The following is a 23,752-nucleotide window of genomic DNA, read 5'->3' as shown; positions in this document are numbered from 1 at the left end:
GGTACTCGGACGTGGCAAAAATCCTAACGGTAGCGTGATGATGAAATCTGGCCACAGCTGCTGAAACACCATGATCAGAGGAGTGAAACACGGTCACATTTCCTGCCTCCGTGCCCTGCTCATGCACCCTCCTCCTCACTCCCATCGACCAGTTACGAAAGCCAACTTGCAGGGCACTTTTTTCCACGAGCTGTTCTCTGCTGCCCCGGCACGAAGTGCTCCTGTGCTTTCCTCCGCTCCCACACCATGCAAAGCATCTCGCCCCGGTGTGTGGGGCCAGCTACCACGGACGAGCCACGCGCCCGGCTTGCTGGAGACCCTTCGGCCCCCGGCAAGCACCCGACTCAAGCCTGGGAAACTCAGGCGCGGGGCCCCCAGGCACAAGGAACCATCTCCTGCCCACCAACAGGGCCTCTGCTTCGGGAGCCAGCCTGTCCGTCCCACGTGACGCAGTGGCAAGTCTCACATCCCCCTGAAAGCAACAATTCACATTTTCCACTGAAAAGGCCTCTCCTGGGTGTCGTTCAGAAGAACGTACTCTGTGGGCAGATCAAAAGCATTCTGCTACCTCGGACTTTCCTCGTCAGCACGGAGATGAGCTAATAGCCGCCCTGAGCTTTCCCCTCTCCTACCACCTCCAGTTTGCTGTCCAGCCTCACTTTTCAGAAACATGAATGTTCTCAATTTAAGAAAAAAAAGCCCTTCCTACCACTGACCTTGCAGCAGCCGGCCGCCTACTCAGGGGCTCCCGTGGGCTCCAGCGCACAGCGGCCCTCTCGGGGGCTCAGCCACAGCCCTCTGCTGGGCGGACCTGCCTGTGCTGCCCACAGATGCCCTGCGCTGCACCATTACCTGGGAATAAGCTGCTCTCCTGTTCAGCCACACCCCCGCCCTAACTGGACTTCTTGGGGCCACAGAGGCAGCAGCACGGCCGGCCCAGTTCCGCCCCGCCCCTCTGTGGGCCCCCAGGCCAGCCTCTCCGTTTCTCTCATCCCTGAAGGCCACCTCACATCCAACCTCACACATTGAGAACACTTCCCCGCAACCCTCTCTCCACCACGCCTGCTCCAACCGGCCAGGCTTCTGACCGTCTGGCGTCCCAGACACGTCCCTTCCTGTGCAGGCCTCCCCTGACCACAAAGGATCAGGGTTCCGCGCTCTGTCTCTGTCCTCCCACGGTCCTCAAGCACTTCCTTCCCCATCACACTTTGTTCCAGTTACCAATTCTGGCTGCCCCACTCCCTAAATAGACTCTACCAAAGAGTCTTTCTTTACCCCATCTGTGTGATTCTGGTGGGAAAACAAATCCCATAGGCAGAAAACCAGAGTGCAGGAACCTGCAGGGGCCAGGTCCCAGGTCAGCCAACAGTGGGCCAGAACCCGTGCTCAGCCTGTCAGACACCCTCTCAGTCTGAGCAAGGGACAAAGGGATGGCGGAAGGTGGTTCCAGCCCAGTCGCTGCAGGGGGAGGGTGGCTTTGGCCGTGAGGTGCTGCTGTGCTTTCCTGTGCCTGGTGCCCTGGGGCTTCGGCCCATTCCCCAGTCTGGCCACCAGCCAACGGTCAGTCCCGTGTGTTCCTTTCCCAACAGCCTCCCAACACGTTCCTTTTCAGGTTGGCCAGAATTGGGAACTCTTGCTTGCTACCAAGATCCCTGACGTGCCCGTTAAGTGTCAAGGTAACACCAGATCAGTGCTTCCCAAAATCAAGTCTTCAAACAAGCTAATTTTCACTGCTCTGCCCCCTCTCCCTCCCCTCTTCCTGGAGCCCATGGTGGAAAAGCTACAGTTGGCAAATCTGTAGGAACAAAGTGGGCCTAAAGCAGTGTCCGAGGATCCATTTGGCCCCAATATCCTATGAGTCCACGGCCATGATGCCGTGCGTGAGATAAAGACCACATCACATGATTCTGAGACAACTATTTCCAGTCTTGGTTCTACCACTTCAAGGGACTTCAGAGAACTAACGAATAACCTACTCCTCCCTTCAGATCCCGAACCAATTGAGAAAAAAAGATAGGCTTCAGGTAAGTATCAAAATACCAAGTTTTTACAGGTAGAACTGGATCAGAGGCTGGGTCCCTCCACACCAATGACCAGCAGTCAGCAACATGGGATGACCAGCTATAAGAGGTAAAGAACAAGGCCCTGGACCTACCACAGCTGCCTCTTCTCAGAGAGACACCTTCTCAAAGAGACACCCTAACCAGGACGATTAGCACCATGGCTGAAGCAAGCAAGGGTCTGTAGATCTTTGGTGCCACCTGTGCTCTCTCTCCATGTAAGCAGGGTGTACCTGTGCCTTTCTTACGGGGTGTGGTGAGGTTGCTACTGTTGGGCTGAGCACAACAGGCCTGTAAATGTGGGGCTGTCATCACCTTAGGATGTGCTGGGCACTGCTCATTAGCTTGGCTCATTGCATCACTGCAAGAACACTAACTCCATAAGGTGAGCTGTTATTATCACCTTTACATACCAGAGGTTAAACAACTCGCCCAACGTTGGAAATGGAGCCCAGGCCAAGCTCCTGGGCAAGAAGCCACACAGCCTCTGTGGAGCAGAGCAAGTGTCCTCTGGGAACATTCCCTACCCCAGACCCCACCAAGGTCACACCTACATTCCTCCAGAACTTGGCACTGTGCCTTCAGGGTCACAAAGAGGGACTCGGCCAATACAGAAAGACAGAAAGTATCTGAGCAGTGCCTGGGAAAGATGCCAGAGGCGGTGCTGACGCCACAGGGCTGTGCCCGGCCAACATCCATCATTCCTCCAGCCCTGACTACTCAGCCAGGTCACGGGGGTCACATGAGCTGCTGCGGGAGGAGCTAAACTAAAGGCCAAGGACTCAGGAGAGGACAGAACAGCTCTTTCTTCAGCAGGAAATGCCCTTCTTCTGTTGGGGCAATTAAAAAATGGGACTCAGGGCAGTGGACTGGCTGGGGTAGCACTGAGCAAACGGGACACTTCTCTGAGGAGTGAGAGCTGGTTCAATTCATTTTGAGAGGTCATTTTTTTCTGGCCACCACTGTTACCTCCTCTTCTTTTAAAATAAATTTTAATTTAACCAACAAACCTCTTCTTGTTAATCAGAGTCTCTGCTTCCCGGAAGCCTACTGGAACCCAGGGTTCACTGCATACTTGGGCAGCAGGAAGTCTGCCGCCCTAACTTCTGAGCAACAGATAGTTTTGTTCCAAACCAGGCACCACAGATAGAAAACTTTTAGGCAGAGGAAATACTATTTTAGGCAGAGGAAATAATAGCAAAAAATAAGACCCCAGGGGACCAAACCACTCATGGGCCAACGTGCCCCATGAGAGCTCTCTCATCTGATGGGGCCAGCCGGGCTGTGCTCCTGAGCACTGAGGACGGGGCAGCCCAGGCCCTGGACCAGACGTGGGCACTAGGCCACATCAGGCCCGAGAGCAGACCCCTGGGCTGGGAGAGGCTGGCAGGCGGGCACACTGGGCCAGAGAGGTGTGTGTGGGGTTGCGTCCCAGCCTAGGGCTTTCACCTCAGTTGCCTGGGGAAGATGGTCCCCTCGACACTCAGGTATGTGAGCTGACAACGGCACTCCCACAGTGCAGCTAGTGAGCAGCGCTGGGAAGCGCAGGGACAGAAGGACAGCGGTCTCTCATGCGGCAGACAGATTAGACAAAGAGTTCTCTCCATCTGTATGTCACGTCACTACGTGCTAAAGTTCTGCTCCCTCAGGATCTCATCAGACCCTCACGAATGACCGCCAAGGGGAGCCAGTATGTGGTACAGTCTGTTTTCCAAAAGAGGAAACCAAGGGTCAGAGAGCGTAAGGACTTATCCAAGACCACAGGGCCGGTAAGTGACAAAGTCCAGGTCAGAAAACAAACATCTGGCCTTCAGTCTGGCACAGTGACAAAAGGACCTGAGCATTCATTTAAAAAAAAATTCTTACTCAGATATGCAATGAGGTCTGAGAATTGTGTCAAAATGATATGGGGGTAAGTAATCAGGAGCACAGATAAAACAAGGTTAGTCATGAGTTATCATTTTAACTGGGTGACGATGTGTACATGAGGCTGCGTTGTATTATTCTCTCTACCTTTCTTTCTCCATAATAAAGGGTTAAAAAAATATTTCGACACTCAACAACATAACTCGATGCCTTAACCCCCAGGAGTCTGAATCAAAAAAGAGAAAAATGGTAGCGTCTTGTGACAACAGACATTAGCTCAGGGCTCTGACTGTAAGCTAGATCCCAATGACACGCCACCAGTTTTCAAATTCTGGTGTAGGCTGGAGCCCTGCCATAAAGAGACACGGTGACTGCAGAGGCCACTCCGTCCCCTAACCCACCGGATAAACGGTTGTGGTTTCTCAGAAGCTGGACTGCAAACAACTCAAAGGAGCAGACTGTGTCACACACATTCTTCTGAGAGGCTGAATGTACGAACGGACAATAAACGTTATAGAAACAGGGCTCTGATCCGCAATCTGCAGCACCCAGCCCAGGGAACCAACCCACCACCTAGAGTAACCAGCCCAGGAAGCCAGCCTGCTACCTGTAAGTTAGACCTGTAGGAGGTCAGACCACTATCTCTAGCAACCAGCTCAGGAAGCCAGCCATAAGCTCTGTAATAATTGGCTCAAAATGACCAGGTCTTGGGCTTCCCTGGTGGTGCAGTGGTTAAGAATCTGCCTGCCAATGCAGGGGACACGGGTTCGAGCCCCGGTCCGGGAAGATCCCAGATGCTACGGAGCAACTAAGCCCATGCACCACAACTACTGAGCCTGTGCTCTAGAGTCTGGGAGCCACAACTACTGAGCCCGAGTGCCGCAACTACTGAAGCCCACACGCCTAGAGCCTGTGCTCCACAACAAGAGAAGTCACTGCAATGAGAAGCCCGCACACCACAATGGAGAGTAGCCCCTGCTCGCCACAACTAGAGAAAGCCCGCGCACAGCAATGAAGACCCAAAGTGGCCAAAAATAAATAAAATAATCTATATTAAAAAAAAATGAACAGGTCTTGATTAATAACTGACAGCTTCCCTAATTTCTGTCCCTGCTTCCAACTTAGGACCAACCTGAGAAAGCCAGGTGTGCTCCCGCAACCAATCACAGCCTGTCCTGCTTCTAGACTGTCCGCCTCCAGCTTCCTGAGCCCACAGCCTCCTATCAGGGCACAGCTGAAGCCTTCCCTTTGTTCCTCTATACAGCTTTCCCACTCCTCTGCCTGCCAGCAAGTCTCCAAAACACAAGTCCCCCTGTCAGAGCAAGCTCTGAATAAACAGCCATTGCCTGTTCTCATCTGAGTGGCCTTCACTGATGTCCACACTCTGTACACGTGGGACTTGGCTCAGCACCCCGTTCCCGGCAGGGGTGAGGAAGGTGGCTGAAAGGCACGGGCAGGCCTGTGGTGCCATCGGAAGGATGACTCCGGCCGCTTTCGTCCGGCTCACTGCAGCCCTCCTCTGAGTCCCCAGCGCCTCGCCCCTGGAGTGCGACACAGCCTCCTCCAGCTTCCCAGCGTCCACCCTAGCCCCCCACCCGTCCTCCACATGCAGCCAGGGTGAAGCCAGATACCCGCACCATCACTGCCAACCTGGAAGCCACCAGTGGCTCCCGTGTGCCCCCTCGTTCTACTCTCAGCCGCGCTGGCCTTCCTGTCACTCACACCCCCACTCAGCACCTGCACTCGTGATCTCCTTCCACGAGTATTTCTGAGAAAATCCCAGCGCGAGAAATGCAGCCTATGGTCTACATAACAATTCCTATCACCCTACTTACCAACATCCTGGATCTTCTGAGGTGAGTTCCCACCCCCACCCCCAGCCCCGGGACCTGAGAGTAGATGGTAGGGGGAGGGACATACAGGAAGGAAGGGGCAGCAAGGCGCATGCACTGGACATGGAGCAGGAAGTACTCTGTGCCAGGCACTTCACCTAAGTTCCTGTTTAACACTCATGACTTTTCCATGAGGTAGGTAAGATCTCCTCTATAAAACAGAAAGCAGAGACTCAGAAAGTGAAGGAAAACACACTTTCCCAAGTCCCTGATTTGAACCTGTGTCTTCAAGAAATGGCTTCCCTATTCCTGCCAGTGGTGTGTGTGGTAATCCTGCTGAAGAATCCACTCCCAGCCCTCCCACACACCCACACACCCTCCCTTGTGGCTGGGAGCCAGTATGAAACACTTCCTGGAGCAAATGAAGGCCACGCTTTGGGAGAGCGTGGAGCACACAGAGGCCCCGGCTCAGCAGATCTGCACTGGCCCGGAAGGACTGCTGGGGACCATCTCCCCGCTGGGTTCCTGCGCCGCAGTCATCAAGGGCCGGCTGGAACTTGGACACAGTGAGTCCTTCAAGAGCCAGAGATGTGAAAGCCACAAGAGTTTGTTTCCTCGTGGCTGCAGAGCTTCCAGAACCCAAAGACTCTGGTCTGAGCATATCACAACTGCCTATTATGAAATTCTGTATGTTGAAAAATTCATCAAGTTGCGTTTGAGATGTTACTTTTCATGCTAATTTTATGCCACTTTTCAGTTATGGTCACAAGCCTAATCCCCCTTGATTAACTGAAAAGGCAAGCAGGCTGACAGCGGTATGCTTATTAACTGTTCATCACGGCCAAAGGGGAGAAATGGACAATGAAATCATTAAAAGCAGGAGGAAAACTTATTTGGAGCCAGCATCTAATCATCGCTGAGTCCTCTGTGGAAAGAGAAGGTGCGTATAAACGTGACTGCAGATACAGGATAGAATACTAAACTGAAAGGTGGACAGCATCACTGCCTCACCACTAACACGTGCCACCCAACGATGAGTCTGAGCCCTGAAGCCTGCAGAGACAACAGCACAGATGCGGTCATGTAAATCCGCAGGAGGAAAACAAAGCTAGGATGAGGGCAGATGAGAGGTTTGACAAGAACGGAAAATATCTATCATCCATAATGTTCCTCTGACACTGTGTTCCCTAATCTATTTTTGGTACATGCACTTCAGTTCACTGGTGTTTTGCCTGAACGTCATATTACTTATTCTGCTCGCTGAAATAATGTTAAGTCTTAATTTTTTAATCTAAGATTTCAGATATTCTACCTAATTTGTCCTGAGGACAAATTGTATGTGACAACTAAATGTGACACATGACTCTGGGGTGGATCCTTTGCTAAAAAAGACAATATTGGGACAACTGGAGAAACACCAATGGGGTCTGTGGACTAGATGATAGTGATGGATCACTGTTAATGTCAGATTTAATGGTTATCCTGCGGTTATTCAGGAGAATGTCTTTGCTAGAAGGAAACACACCCTAAAGAATGTAGGGGTGATGGAATTTCAGATTGGTAACCTACTCTTAAATGATTCAGGGGGGAAAAAGTTCTTTGTACTATTCTTACAACTCTCCTGTGAGCTTGGAACTATTTCAAATTAAAAAAATTAATTTAGGGCTTCCCTGGTGGCGCAGTGGTTGAGAGTCCGCCTGCCGATGCAGGGGACACAAGTTCATGCCCCGGTCCGGGAAGATCCCACATGCCGCAGAGCGGCTGGGCCCGTGAGCCATGGCCGCTGAGCCTGCGTGTCCGGAGCCTGTGCTCCGCAACGGGAGAGGCCACAACAGTGAGAGGCCCGCGTACCGCAATCAATCAATCAATCAATCAATCAATAAATTTAAAAACCCTAGGAGCTTCAGGCAAGGCAGGCCCTCAAAGAATCGGGCACTGACTCAGAAGGCAGCACTGGGCAGTGCTGGGGCCCAGAGTCATTGTGTGAGAAGGGGCTACACAGCACACCAGACTCCCAGGGGTTTCTGCTTCCTGCTTTGTAAGACGAGGAGGCTGGACCCAATGATCCCCTAAAACCCAACTTGTTCAACCAAACAGAACCAGAAAGACCAGCCCCAAAATAGTTTAACAAGGCGAGTAACTCTGAAAGACTCGTTGCTATCAAGCTGTGGGCTGTGGCAACTTTCTGCTTCTGCCCAGTAAAACCACATAATCAATGACACACATTCCAACCCAGAGTCAGGTTCAGGTTCAGGGCCCCCTCAGACCCCGAGCTGGGCAACACCATTCCCCGACAACATCATCAGGAATACCTACTTTCCAAGGGGACGTGGGCCTCCTTCAAAGGCTTCAAAATTCAGGCTTCCATGTTTGTTTTGTTTTTAGGAAATTGAACTAATGAATCTTCCCATAACTACTTGCCAACTCTCTTGGGAGTCAGACTTCACGGTACACGAAGGTTCAACAGCCGTTCAGAATGAAATCCAGTGCTACCGTGTCATCTATGACAAGAAAAAAGGACCTACTACCCAGACATCACTGGATCAGTTTTTCAGGAGGGTAGATAGAATTGAACCCAGCAAGGAACCAGACCCTGTGCCATCAGCGTCAGGCATGAGTGACACTGCAGCCTGCCCTCCATCTCCTATTGCTGACGATCCTTCAGCTCTACCGTCTCCCACCTCCTCTCCCTCCTCCAGTCAGTAACTCTTCTTGCCTGTTCACTCAACGCCAGCGCCTGTGTGGCAGGTGTTGTACTGCACGGCTGTACTTTTCAAGGTACTGTACTGTAAGATTATAAATGTTTTCTTTATTTTTTGTTTGTTTTTTATGTATTATTTTTGTGAAAAGTATTACAAACCTATTACAGTACAGTACTATATAGCCGATTGTGTTAGTTGGGTACCTAGGCTAACTTTGCTGGACTTATGAACAAACTGGACTTAAGAACGCGCTCTTGGAATGGAACTTGTTTGTATGTAGGGGACTTACTGTAATTAAACAGTTAATCCCGCTAGGGGATTGTAAGTAAAGAAAAAGGTACTGGCGACCTCTGGAAGTTAATGATGACTCAAGAAAGCAGACTTGCTTAGCAACAAAACAATGCAACAGAAGTATGAGACACACCCCAAAACAATAAAACAATGGTGGCATGAGACCCACATCCTACCCGTATCCTGACTCAGTAAGTTAATGATTCCTAGGACACACTCCTCTGCATGTACTAAAAACAAAAATATAAGGAAAAGGTGACATTATACCAAAACCTGAGATGATTTAGCATTTTTAGCATATGTTACCGCCTTTTTGCTCATTTCCATAGTGCCACGACAGTCCTGGCTTGACCAAGTAGGGACAAGAAAACTCCCCTGGCCAACCTGTAGGAGAAGCTGATGATGGAAGCCTGACGTCTACTCTAGAATGAGGAAGAGGGTGGCCTTTACCCCCTCCCCACTTTTCCTTTGATTATAAAACTGTGGCCCACTAAGTTCTCGGCACACGGCACCCTCTTGCCCGTCCGCTACTTGTAACCTCACAAGCGTCCTATTCTAATAAATCACTTCTATCTATCACTTTGCCTCTCACTGAATTCTTTCTGCACTGAGACATAAAGAACCAGAGCTCCTAGGAGACCTCCCTGAAACGCCACCTAGTGCTTTCAATTTGACTGAAACTGAGTTGAATCTATGTATCATTTGGGGAAAACTGATATCTTAGCGATACTGAATTTTCCAGCCCATGAACATGGCATGTCTCTCCATCTATTTAGATCTTCCTTAATTTCTCTCAGCAATATTTTGTGGTTTTCAGTTTACAGACCTTACAAATTTTTGTCAGATTTATTCCTAAGTACTTCATATTTTTGATGCTATTATAAATGGTGCTTTAAAAAATTTTTCAGTTTCTGATGATTCACTGCTAACACACAGAAATGCAACTGATTTTTGTATATCTTGTATCCTGCAACTTTACTAAACCCACTTATTAGTTCTAGTAGCTTTTTCAAAGATTCCATCACATTTTCTACGATGATCATGTCTGTGAATAGACACTTTTACGTCTTCCTTTCCAATGTGGGTTTTTTTTTTTTCCCTTGCCTGAGTGCACTGGCTAGAACCTCTAGTACAATGGTGAACAGAAATGATGAGAATGGACGTTCCTGTCTTGCTCCTGATATTAGGGGAAAAGTATTCAGTTTCTCACAATTAAATATGTTAGCAGTAGTTTTATATAGATCCCCTTTATTGGGTTAAGGAAGTTCCCTTCTTTTCCTACTTGCTGAGGGGTTTTTTTTTTTTTTTTTGCGGTACGCAGGCCTCTCACTGTTGTGGCCTCTCCCGCTGCGGAGCACAGGCTCCGGACGCGCAGCCTCAGCAGCCATGGCTCATAGGCCTAGCCGCTCCGTGGCAAGTGGGATCTTCCCGGACCGGGGCACAAACCCATGTCCCCTGCATCGGCAGGCGGACTCTCAACCACTGCGCCACCAGGGAAGCCCGTTTTTTTTTTTAAATCAGAAATAGATGTTGGATTTTTCAACTCTGTGCAGACAGTTGTTGATTCCTCTCTCCTGCTCTAATGCCTGAGGTCCTGTTTATCTTGCTTACACCCTGCTCCTGAGGATCGCTTTCATTTTCTGTAAGAAACTTCTGCTTCATCATGCCAGGGTAGATGTTGGATTTTGTCAAATGCTTCTTCTGCACCTACTGAGATGATCATATGGTTTTGCTTTTTTAGTTTGTTAATGTGGTGAATTACATTGATTGATTTTCAAATGCTAAACCAACCCTGCATTCTTGGGGTAAACCCCACTTGGTCATATTACATCAGCCTTTTTATATATTGCTGAATGAGATTGACAAAAACTGTGTTTAGAATTTTAGCATCTACATTCATGAGGGATCTTGGTCTTTAGTCTTCTCTCCTTGCGATGTCTTTGGTTTTAGTATCAGGATAACGCAAGCCTAACAGAATGAGTTGGGAAGCGTTCCCTTCTCTTCAATTTTCTGGAAGAGTGAGGGTGGAATTGGTATTACTTCTTCCTTGAATGTTTGGTAGAATTCACCAGGGAAGCCACTTTGGGCCTGCAATAGGCACTATTCCCAGCCCCGTGTGAACATGCCACATTGTTTCCCTAATTATTTCTTTCAACTGGTTCTTTCCTCAGCCTCAGGTAGTTCCCGTGCTGATCAGTTCTCAGCTGGATCCTTGATGGGGGTGGAGGGGCACTCTATAGATCTCTACTTTTCTCTCTGTGCATCTCTCTTCTCCAGTACAGTTCTCTGTCCTACAAACCCTAGCTGCTTTCATCTCCTTGAACTCTCAGCTCCATCTCAACTCAGAGTGTCTGTCTAGCTCTGCCTGGTTTCCCCTGTGCCATGGTCTGAAAGTGCTCTCACAGCAGTGAGCGGAGGCAACTGTAGGGCGCAACCCAATTCTCCCTGTGGTATAAGAAAGATATTTGCAGGTGGGAGGGAGGGAGACGCAAGAGGGAGGCGATATGGGGACATATGTATAGCTGATTCACTTTGTTATAAAGCAGAAACTAACACACCATTGTAAAGCAATTATACCCCAATAAAGATGTTAAAAAAAAAAAGAAAGAAAGAAAGATACTTGCTCTTTGTCCCTGGTTCCTGGCACAGAGCTCCTAAAACACTTGAAATTTCCTAAGTGATAAGGTGATAGGCATGTCTTTTGTTCTAATGAGATGACTCTTGGCAGGTCCCTAAACAACTTCAGGATGGGGGCTGGCTGCCAGAAAGACCAAGCCTTGATTACATGCCTGGAACTTTCGGCCCCATCCCACAACTCTGGGCAGAGGAGACTGAGCTAATCACCAACGGCCAATGATTTAATCAATCATGACTACGTGATAAAACCCCCATTAAAAAAATCCCTAAATGTTGAGATCTGGAGAGCTTCCGGGATGGTGAACACATCCAGGTGCTAGGAGGGCAGAACACCCAGAGAGGGCACGGAGGCTCCAAACCACCCCTGCCCCATGCATCTTATCCATATGGCTGTTCTTGAGTTGTATCCTTTATAGTAAACCAGCAAATGCAAGTGAAGTGTCTTCCTGAGTTCCATGAGCCATTCTACCAATGTATTGAACCTGAGGAGGGCATCATGAGAACCCTGATTTATAGCCAGTCAGAAGTATGGGTGGCCCAGGACTTGAGACTGGCATCGTAAGTAGGGGCAGTCTTGTGGGACTAAGCCCCTCACTGGTGGGATCTGACTCTAACTCCAGGTAGGTAGTGTCAGAACTGAACTGAGTTCTTGGACACTCAAGTTGGTGTTCAGAGAACTGGGGAGGTAGTGCTGGGAAAAAAAAATGCATATTTGGTGTCAAGAGGGAAAAACCCTCATGCCTACCTCTCAAGAGATCACTGTCCTTCACTGACTAATGACCGGTGTTGCATGTTTTTGTCCATTTTTTGATTGTTTCAGACAGGAAGGTAAATTAGTCCCTGTTACCCTATCTTGGTCTAAAGTGGAAATCCTCAAATCCAAGTCTTCTTAACCACCACTCCCCAGGCCTCCTGTACTTACTCCCATCAAGGGGGCTTATACTGGAATCGTCTGATTCCATGTCTGATTCCAGGTCTGACTCACGAAACCCAAGGCGAAGCAAAAGTTTATCTCTGTGTCAAGTTTATCTCTTGCACAGAGGCCTGGCCCACTGGAGAGTCTCAGGAAATGGTGCTGGATGGCCACATGCTTGTACACAAGCCCTGGTTCAAAATCTAAGGTGCTCCAATGCCAGGAAGAAAGGCCAAGGCTTTATACCAGGAGATCAGAAAAAAATTGAAATTCTTCACTAGCCAGAGATGTGGGAAGTTGGTCTTCCCCTAATGACAGTAAAAGGAGAGCCCAAGCAAGAGCCCAGAATAGGAAGTGCTTTGACAAAAGGGACAAATGCTCTGGGAAACTGAAACTTGCAGTTTCAAATACTCCTTTGTTTCATCATTCTCCGGGAACCTAAATATTTTTCTAGTTGGTAAAAGGGGAATTTCCTAGGAATCTCTTCAAAAGATAGGAGATTAATAATATTGGTCTTACAAGTTTTTACTTAATTTTAGATAATTTCATTCCATCATCCCTCAGTTTAAAAAGCTCTCAAATAACATTAACACTTGGAAACAAGCTTTTCTCTCTCTCTCTTTTTTTTTTAATGAACGATGGGAGAAAACACCTATAGTTCTATCCTGACTACCCTAGCCATAACCATATCTTGATGCACAGAAATGGTACATAAAGTGTGAAGAATAAATCAATTCCTAGACACATTTTACAGGACTTTCCTAAATTAGGTCATGACAACTTTAAAGGTCAAATAAAGGCAAAACCACTTTCATTCTTAGTGCCCAGGCATCATACAGCTCCTTCCAGTGAGCTCTGAAACTTCCCCTCAACAATAAAGCTCACACTCAGGACTCAGATGAGAAACTAAAAGGGAAAAGGAACTGTCACGTAGGTAAAATTAAGAAAAGCATGATTCTGCCCATCACTAAAGGACATTGAGGGCCAAGTTTAAAGTCCTGCTGTGTTTTTTTAAAGAGCAAGAGAAGGTAGCTTGACAGATGTAATATTCCCTTTCCATAAAGGAGGCTCTCACCAAAGACCCCAATCCACCACAGTACAGGCAGTTAGAGCAAACATATTTTCACCAGAAGGAGAGTCTCAAACACAGCAATAATTATGTCACTCTCCTGCTTCAAATCCTTCTAGAAGTCTGCAATATCCACAGAATTAAATTAAAAAAAAAAAACCATTACTATGGTGTACAATTATGAGTTCTTCATAACCTGTAAACCTACGTACCACAAGAACCTGTTCTCTTCCCACACGGCATATGTTCTTGTCCAGAGTTTCCCAAGGTTTGTAGGTCAATTAAGTTTGGAGACAGAAGATTAAACAGAGTTTAAAAGGATTCCTTACTGTAGGGCCCCTCCACGCTTTTAATTTGTTGATGCGCGCCATCCAGCTCCCAGAATTTCCCGTGAACACCTCACTGGAGCAGCCGCTTCAAACCCTGCCTCTTCTCTACATGCCACCCGCTTAAGTCTTCCTTCTTCTGCACATCAGGAAGATACTGCTTCTCTCCTCACTGTCTACCCTCTTACTGCCCTCCCCCCTCAGCTCCTAGGGATCTGGCTTCTGCCTCTGTCAGGCCACAGACTGCAGTTCTCGAAATGTGTCACCTCGTCTTGGGTCCCTTCACCGGTGCACCCAGGGCCCCTCCCACACCTTTCCCCACCCCTCTCGACTTAGCTGACTACTTCTTTTGAAAATTAAAAATACAGAAAGACAAAAACATAGAATAAAAAACAAATACTTAAATTCCTGTTAATCAGTCAGAAGGACAACCATTAGACTATGCTGACAATGCCATGTTTGTCTTTTTTTTAATAAAAGAACAAAACAGGGTAATGATGAAGTATCCTTTGATTTCTAGTGACAAAACGATCCCACGCCTCCTCTCCCCAAAGGCAAGCACACTTATGGTGTACTGCACATCCTTCTAGAATCCACTTTTATATTTTTACACACAGATGTATGCATTCATGAACAATAAAGATCGTGAAGTTTTACAAAAACACTTAGCACAATGACATCATACAATAGGTATAATTTATCAACTTTCTTTTTCACTCAACAAGATCTACCCATACTGACACTCAGTCAGTAAGATCTACCAACATTGATTTCACTGATCTATCAAAATGGATCCTCTTGCTTCTACTGCTACCTCCAGTTATTGAAACCAGGTCCTGTCTCTAAGTGCTCCGCATGTGTTATCTTACTTACCCCTCCCGACAACCCACTGAGAAGATGCTCCCAATGCCCACAGCTGGCACAGGGCAGGGATGGCACTTCACCGATCTGGCCAAGTCCAAGGCTGTGCCCTTCACCCCTGTGCTAAGGTGCCCTCTTCCTATCAATAGCCAATGCAGCACCTTCCGTGCCAGGTGTTTTGTATGTATTATGTCTCTTAATCCTCTGAACCACCCCAGGTATGAAGTACAAATGATTATCCTCATTATAGAGATGAAGCAACTTGGACTGGAGAAGGTGCTAGAGCTTTGGTGTGAACCATGACTATCCAGCTTCAGAGTCCAAGTTCTTAGCCACTGGGCTAAATTTCAGATTTACTTTAAAAAAATAAAAAGTTGAAGATGAGATGAGAAAGGTGGGCTGGCATGAGATGGTGAGAGACTTGAACGCCCAGGTCGGCAGTATTGGTTGACTGGGTACATGGTGTTAGTCCAGTGTCACTAGTCCCTGATCACACGGTGGCAGAGCAGCCTGGGAACAGGGAAACGATACTCACGGTCATGGACCTTATAGCAGTGCTTCTGCAAGCGCTGGACGTCCCACTCCTCCAGCACGCCGTGAGTCATCAGCAGCTGCAGGAACCGCCGGTGGACATCAGTCATGACGCCCATTCTCCTCGTGCTGCCCTGCATGGATGGAGGAACTAAAAAAGAAGCAAAGGCAATCCAGTCATGTCTGAGCACCAAAAGCAACGTTCCACGGTCCGTTCCAATTTACATTAACAGATGAAAGTTTGTTATGGTTTTTAAAATCTAGTTCATCACGCTGAATAGTACAAAGATGAAAAGGACACGAGTCAGGGGTGAGGCAAATTAGTACTGGGCAGTGGTGAGAAGTATGGACTCTGGAAGCAGCCAGAAAGCCTGGATTCACAGGCCGCTCCACCACGGAGGTGTGTGAAACGGGGACACTTAACCTCCACGTGCTTCAGTTTCTGATTTGTTAAGTGAGAATAGTGATAGAAACGTCTTCACTAGAATTACTATGAGGATTAAATGAGTAAATACACATAAAAGCCTATAACACTATAAGTGGAGTATAACCTTTAAAAATTGTGAATCACTCTGTTGTACACCTGAAACTTACATAATATTGTGTATCAACTATACCTCAATAAAAAAATACATATAAGAGCCTGGTAACAGACTAGACACTAAAAAAAAATTTGAGCTATTTTTACTAGTAGACACTTCTGGGTCTGAAACTTGTCTCAGCCTCCTACCAGATCTATGGCCTGGGATAAATTTAGCTGAGGCCCCATTTCTCACTATAAAATCAGAATAACTTTCACTGCTTAGAGAACTACTAGTAAACACTTAATAAATGCTAGTTTCCTTCTCCTTTCCCAAACCACTAATAAAACAACTGTCATGCTAGGACTGCAAGGTGTTTTTCAACATCTCCTGCTCTCTACTAAAACACTAACTTTCCACAAAGATCAGAGCTGATAAAAGGACTGCACAAGCCCTGATCAAAAAGCCTTCCCCAGGCTTCCCTGGTGGCACAGTGGTTGAGAGTCCGCCTGCCGATGCAGCGGACGCGGGTTCGTGCCCCGGTCCGGGAAGATTCCACATGCCGTGGAGCGGCTGGGCCCGTGAGCCATGGCCGCTGAGCCTGCGCGTCCGGAGCCTGTGCTCCGCAGCGGGAGAGGCCACAACAGTGAGAGGCCCGCGTACCGCAAAAAAAAAAAAAAAAAAAAAAAGCCTGCCCCTGCCACAGAGAGGTGGCGCAGTGCAGCAGCTAAGACCTGAGGGCGAGAACTAGACAGGTAGCTTTGAGACCTGTGCCTGCCAGACCCGCCTGATCTTAAGAATCACCTAACCTGCGTATTAAAAATGCAGACCCCCAGGTCTTTTCTGGAGGTTCTGACTGCAGAGGGGCTTGAAATTCTGAGGTTTTAACATCCACTTCAGGTGATGCCATGATCTTATAAGAAAGTCGCTGTTACCTTAAGCAAATATAACACAGACACATTTTTAGCTAATATGCTTAATCTCAGTCTTTTCTTCTATAAAATGGGGATAATACAATCTTTAAAGAATAAAATGCAGTTTAAATGAGATATGACTACCAAGGATTTGCCAAGAACTAGCTCTAGGAGATACGCAAAAAGGCTAGTTACTGCTCTTTTTAAATGGCATCATCAGCTGGGCCTCAGAGCTGGGAAGATGCACCATCTCATGACCGGTTTCTCTGACTGCCTGCTAGCTCTCCTCGAGAATATCTCACCAGCATCTCAACCTCAACCAATCCTAAACCAGACTCATCTCCTCCTTCCTCAACCCCTTCCTCCCTCTGAGTCCTCTTCGAGAATCATCTGGTTTGGGTGTTACAGTCCACGCAGACATACAGACACCACAGACCTGAGCATCAAACCCTGATCATCCTCTCCTCTGAGGCTGACTAGATCCAGCCAGTCCCCAAGTCCTGCCAAGTCTATTTCCTGTCACTAGGATCAGGTACCTTCATTCATCCATTCTATTTTTAGGTATTGAGTACCCCTTATTTGCCAGTGATTGTTCCAGACACAAGAACAGAATACGCTGGGCTGAGGAATTTGGACTTTTACCCTAGAACCTCTGGAGATTCAGGCTTTCCAAACTAAGGGTCTTTAAGTAGATGACAGAGCCAGGCTGTTAAACCAGATCAAAAACTTGTCAAATTGAATAATTAATAAAACCTAGCTATATGACATAGAAGTTACTTCTAAAACATAAGAATGCCAAAAAATTTACAGTAAAAGGATAGGAAAATATACACTCTGTGAACTAACCAAAAGACAGCTGATGTGGCTATATCAATATGACACAAAATAGACAAAGGCAGAAAGCATTACTAGAGATAAGGATGGTCCCCATAAAATGATAAGAAGGTTCAGTCCCAAAGAAGCCATAACAATTTTAAATATTTAAGCACAAAATAACAGAACCTCAAAACAGTTAACAGACCTACAAAAATAAACATACAAATCCATAACCATAGTGGGAGATTCTAAGATATCCCTCTCCATCATTGATAAATGAACAAAAAAATGTGTGTAGAGAGAAGATTTGTAAAACACAACAAAAAACTTAATCTGATGGACATGTATAAAACATTGTACTCAACAGCTACAGAATACACAATCTTCAAGCATACCTGCCTGGAACAATTTTGCAAATTGCCACATATGGGTCAGAAAGCAAGTCTTAGCGAACTGTAAAAGACTGGTCTCATACAGAACATGTTCTCTGACTGCAATGCAATAAAGGTGGGAAGCAGAAAACAGAAAGAAAAGTAGAAAAACTGTTTAAAATTTAAGAAACACACTCTTAATCCTTTATCAAAGAGGAATTGTTAATGGAAATCAGAAAATATTTTGAAGTGAAAATAAAATATTACACATAGAAATTGGTGGGAGGCAACTAAAACAGTAGAGAGAAATTAATAGCCTTAAATGTTTATATATAAATATATATTTTGGGGGGGGGGAGGCGTGAAAATTAGTGAGTTAGACATCCATCTGAAGCTATAAAAATAATAACAGCAAATTAAATCCAAAGAATGCTAAAGAAAGAAAATAATAAAGACCAGAAATTAATGAAATAGAAAATAAGTGCATAGCTGAAAAGATCAATAAAACCAAAATTATTCTTTGAAGGCACTTAGTAAAAGTGACAAACCTCTGACAAGATTTTCCGACAGAAAACTTATAAATAAATAATATTTGGAATGAAAAAGGGTAACTAATTGCAGACACAAACATTTTAAAAAGATATTATAGACAACTTAAAATAAGCTGTATTTTAAATATGTACAAAGTCATAGGAAATTCATTCAAAACTGACTAAAGATAATTTAAAAACCTAAACAATTTCACAACCATTCAAGACATTTTATGGGAAATTTATCTTCCCACAAAGAACACTTCAGGTCCCAATGGATTTATCAAGAAATCCTATCAAACATTCTAGAAACAAATCATTTCAAATGTTACATAAACTATCCCAGAGCCAAAAAAAGAACAAACCATCCCCAAAGCATCTGATGAAGCTGACATAAGTTGGGCACTGAAACCTAATAAAGACTGCAAAAGAAGGTAAAATGAAAATCCGTTATCTTTCATGAACAAAGCAAAAATGTTAACATACCGAACCTAGCAATATAAAAAGGACAATATATTGTGATCGTGTGGTTTATCCCAGCAAAGGTTAAACATCTGAAAGTCCATCAAATGTCATAAAAAGAAACAAAATTGAGTTATTTACAGTGAGCAGGATGGACCTAGAGTCTGTCATACAGAGTGAAGTAAGTCAGAAAGAGAAAAACAAATACCGTATGCTAACACATATATATGGAATCTAAAAAACAAACAAAAAAATGGTTATGAAGAACCTAGGGGCAAGATGGGAATACTAGAGAATGGACTTGAGGACAAGGGGAGGGGGAAGGGTAAGCTGGGAGAAAGTGAGAGAATGGCATGTACATACATACACTACCAAATGTAAAATAGATAGCTAGTGGGAAGCAGCTGCATAGCACAGGGAGATGAGCTCAGTGCTTTGTGACCACCTAGAGGGGTGGGATAGAGAGGGTGGGAGGGAGACGTAAGAGGGAGGGGATATGGGGATATATGTATATGTATAACAGATTCACTCTGTTATAAAGCAGAAACTAACACACCATTGTAAAGCAATTACACGCCAATAAAGATGTTAAAAAGGGCTTCCCTGGTGGCGCAGTGGTTGGGAGTCCGCCTGCCTATGCAGGGGACACGGGTTAGTGCCCCGGTCCGGGGGGATCCCACGTGCCGCGGAGCAGCTGGGCCCGTGGGCCGTGGCCGCTGGGCCGGCGCGTCCGGAGCCTGTGCTCCGCGGCGGGAGAGGCCACGGCAGTAAGAGGCCCGCGTACCGCAAAAAAAAAAAAAAGATGTTAAAAAAAAAAATGTCATATGTCAATAATATCTCAATAAAGCTGTGGCGGGAGAGAAAAACCAATCAGTGTGAGCCACCACATTAATAGAAAGGAGAAAAAGCATACAATCATCTTAATAGATGCAGAAAATATAGTTGATAAAATCCAACATTTGTTCATACTAAAAATTCTTTAACAAACTTGGAATAGAAGGAAACTTCTACAAAAACCCACAGCACACATAACACTTAAGGATGAAATGTTCAAAGCAATCACTTTAAAATCCAAACTGATCCAATGCAATTGAATCAATACAATTCCAATCAAAATCCTCACAGGCTTTGTGTACATGTCTGTGTGTGACTTGACAAGATGGTTCTAAAATTTACATAGAAAATGTAAAGGCAAAGCAGCAAAGACATTCTTAGAGAAGATAAAGGCAAGAGGACTTGTCCTACCAGGTACCATGACTTATTATACAGGTAGAGTAATGAATAATGGGTGATAATGGTACAGAAATGGACAAATAAGGCCAATGGAACAGAATAGACAACTAAGAAATAGAAATGGGGCCCCGCATACCACAAAAAAAAAAAAAAGAAATAGAAATGTATACATATATGGATACTTGGTATGTTGAAGAAATGGAACTCCAGATCAAAGCAGACTTTTCAATGAAAGGTGCCAGAACAACCCATTATTCATATGTGAAAAAAAATAAAACTAGACCCTTCCTTCACATTATGCACAAAACTCAATTCTTGAGGATTAAGGTCATAAGAAAGGAAACACAATAAAACTTTTAGACAACAATATAGGAGTATATCCTTATGACCCAAAGGTAGGGAAAGCAGAATTTCTTTAAAAGATATGAAAAGTACAAACCATAAAAGAATATACTGATAAATCCGATTTGTTAAAATTAAGAACTTCTGTTCATCAAAAATACAGAAAGTGGGGGAGAGAGAGACAGAGACAGAGAGACAAAAGACAAGCTCAAACTGGAAGGTATCTGAAACACATTTAAGCCACACACAAAAGATTCAGAATATATAAAGAAATCTTACAAATCAGTAAGGGGAAGGCAATGTAAGAGAAAAATGAGCAAGAGAAAATTTATGAAAAGAATGCACAAATGACTAATAAATACATAAAGAAATGTTCAATGTCATCAGGCAAATGAGTATTAAAACCATAGTGATTAATATCTTACCCGTCACCAGAAAGGCATAAATTCTTAAGAATGGCTGAGGCTGAAACTTTCATCCACTGCTGGTAGAGTATAAGCCCTTATAACCACTTCAGACATTGATTTGATATCACTAAAAATCTGATATCCCCAGAAATCTACTATTAGGTATATACCTTACAGAAACTTCCACATTTACCCCAGGAAGTATGTTTATGAAGCATGATGTAATAGCAAAAATCTGGCAACAGTGTAAGTGCCAGTCAACTGAAGAACACCTACATAAAGCCTTTCTAATCATACCATGGAATTCAAAACAGCAATGAAGTAGAGCTACTCATAGTAACATGGATGCATCTCATAAATGTAATGTTATGTGCAAAACTCAAGTCACACAAAATATATATTTGGATCCCATTTATATAAAATCTAAAAACTAGCAAAACCGTACACTGCATTCATGAGCGATACATAGATACTAAAAAGTACAAGGAAAAACAAGGGAATGATAACACAATACTTAGGGCAGTAGTTATCTGTAGGGAGGGAAGAAAATGATTCAGTGGCGGCTTTGAGGATATGACAATGTACTATTTCTTAACTTGGTGGTGTGTGGATGGTGTTCACTGTACTTTTGTTCTTCAAACTTATATCACACATTTTTATAGGTGGGTAACTTATCTTAATAAAAAAAAGAAAATTATATAAGTATGTTAAGGAACAGCCAAAATAAATATTATAAGAAGGAGGTATAGAACAGTATACAATGCTATAATTTGGGGGAAAGGGGTGAGAAAATGAGGGTGAAAGATACATATAGGCTTGTTTATGCAGAGAAGTCAGTAGTCTCTATGAAAGGGGGGGTGTATCACCATTCAAATAATTTAAAAATAGAAATGTTTGTGGAATAAGCAAATCTCAAACATAACTATCTGTGCCAAGTGCTAGACACAGTATTAATGTTCCACATCCACAGTCTCATTTCATCCTCCCCAGAACCTTATGAGGAAAGCATTACTGACCCCATTTTACAGATGAGGAAACTGAGGCTGAGAGGGCACAAGGCGACACAGCGTTAGTGATGGAGACAGGGAAGTGACCATACAAAAGCAGGGTGAGGAACTGTGGCAGCCTCAGTCCGAATTAGTGAGAAACATGAGTGAACGATAAAATTATGATCCAGGTCCCTTATCTGCAATTTTCAAATCTCGAAAGATCTCAAAACTAATCTTTTAAGTTTCAAAACCTGACCTGACCTAAGGTGAGACTATTTATGGTTGTTGTTTACCCCTTTCGCGTAAATATGCACATATTTAGCTGTGAGAAAAGTAATGTATTTGATCACAAGACATTGCCCCAGACCCCGCTGAAGATACGACAGAACATATAATATATGCGCCATATTACCTTTCGAAAATCCGAGAAATTCGGGATTCTGAACACATCCAGCCTCAGGGCTTTAAAATAAGGGGCTGTGGACTTGTACAAAGTAAGAAGTTCTGTACCCAAAATAGAGGGGAAGCACAGAGGCCGGCGAGACTAAGAGGGTGGTCAGTGAAGGCCCTATTTTACATATTCAGTTTAGACAGAATTTTGTATTTTGCTTTTTCAACTAATATTATGATTTAAAGTATTTTTTCACCTCATATTACGTTTTTAAAATGTCTGCGTGTGATGGACGAGCTTCCGGTCTACCTAGCTCTGCCGCCCCTCACGGGGCCTCAGTTTCCCCATCAGGAATTGAGAAGCCCCAGTCCCCGGGCCTCGGAGCCACACTGTGACACAGCACGCGGACCGACCCCCGGGGCCTGACCCCCACCGGCCGTCCGCCCCTCGCCTTCCTGAGCGACACTCCTCCTTCCCTGTCAGCCTCGCGCCCCCGCGCCCCGATTACCCACCACAGCGCTCAAGCACAGCCCACACTGCCGGCGGCGAAGGCGAAAAGGCGGGCTCGGCCCCTCCCTCGGGGCGGGGCTAACGCGGACGCGGCGCTCCCATTGGTGACTGTAGCAGATTTGTCCCTCCCACCGGGTGACTCACTTCCTGTTCTCCAGCCCGCGCCGTTGCCTTGGAATCGCGGGATCCGTCCGTGAGGGCGGGAGTTAGCGCATCTAAGCGGCTCTCGGTACCTTACAGGAAAGGGCTTCCGCTTCTCGTCCTCCGCCTCCCGCTCCGCAGTGGCACTCCGCGGCCCAAAAGGGGGAGGAGCAAGAATGCAGTATGCCCTCTTCAATGGGCGCGATTCCGTGGGCACAAGTTAGTGCCCCGTCCGGGCCTCAGTTTTTCCATCTGTAGAACTGACAGTGTGGCCTCATGGTCAAGAAAGAGGCCTCTGTTGTCTTACAGCGTGCGCTAGAATCCTGACTGTCACTTACTAGTTGCCAGATCTTGGGCAAGTCATGGAGCTGCACTGAGCCTCAGGTTCTTCTTCTGTCTAGTAGGGATAATAACAGTCCCTATGAAATAGTGTGTTTGTGAGGTTTTAAGAGATAATGGCACATGGAAGTGCTGATTAAATGTTAGCTACTGTCCTACCTGGGCATTGTTGTGAGAAGTAAATGAAGTTATTAACAAAGGTGAATGGACTGTTTTGCGTCTCCAGGGCACTCATTTTGCAAACGTTTGTATTCCAGTCCCTGGTCTGAGAGCTGGTCGTGCAGTCTAGCAGGGGCAACAGGTAACAGGTAACTAATTATAGACCAGTAGAAAGTGCAAGTGTCAATCCCTGTGATGATATCTTCAAGTCCCTACTTGGCCGGTTACCACTCCTGTGGTCTTGGGCAACTTCTCAGTCTCTCTGGACCTCAGTTTTCTCATCTACTGCGGGAGGAAACCAGCAGAGTACTGTGGTTAAAAACTTGAGCTCTGGAGCTGGACTGTCTGGACTTCAAACCTGGTTCTTAAACTCAGAATCTCTGAGACCCAGGGCAAAGTACTGAAGCTCTCTGCCTCAGTTTGCTGCCTCTATAAAGCAGGATAATAATAGCACTTTGTTGATAGGATTGTTGTGAAGATTGAATGAGTTAATACATGCAAACCACTCAGAGGTGTGTCTGGCACATAGTAAATCCTCA

The 23,752-nt window shown here is 45.6% G+C and overlaps 1 protein-coding gene across 2 annotated transcripts in view; it reads right to left on the bottom strand.

Moving 5' to 3' along the window:
* NSMCE1 (NSE1 homolog, SMC5-SMC6 complex component) overlaps window positions 1-22,640 on the bottom strand; it is a 33,015-nt gene extending 10,375 nt beyond the window's left edge. Inside the window, exons 1-2 of one of the 2 annotated variants that reach the window (XM_082856943.1) lie at window positions 22,577-22,640; window positions 15,093-15,239 (exon numbers count right to left, since the gene is read on the bottom strand). In XM_082856943.1, the coding sequence (XP_082713069.1) occupies window positions 15,093-15,228 (136 nt within the window). In that variant the 5' untranslated portion in view covers window positions 15,229-15,239; window positions 22,577-22,640. Of the gene's footprint in view, window positions 1-15,092; window positions 15,240-22,085; window positions 22,423-22,576 lie in introns of those variants that run through there. The other variant, XM_082856944.1, reaches the window with a different exon arrangement.
* Between the last annotated feature and the right edge of the window lie 1,112 nt (window positions 22,641-23,752).

Source organism: Leucopleurus acutus (genome assembly GCF_964270905.1).
Source record: "Leucopleurus acutus genome assembly, chromosome: 16".
NCBI lineage: Eukaryota > Metazoa > Chordata > Mammalia > Artiodactyla > Delphinidae > Leucopleurus > Leucopleurus acutus.
Note: the sequence above shows the minus strand (reverse complement) of the source record. Positions and strands in the feature narration are given on the sequence as shown.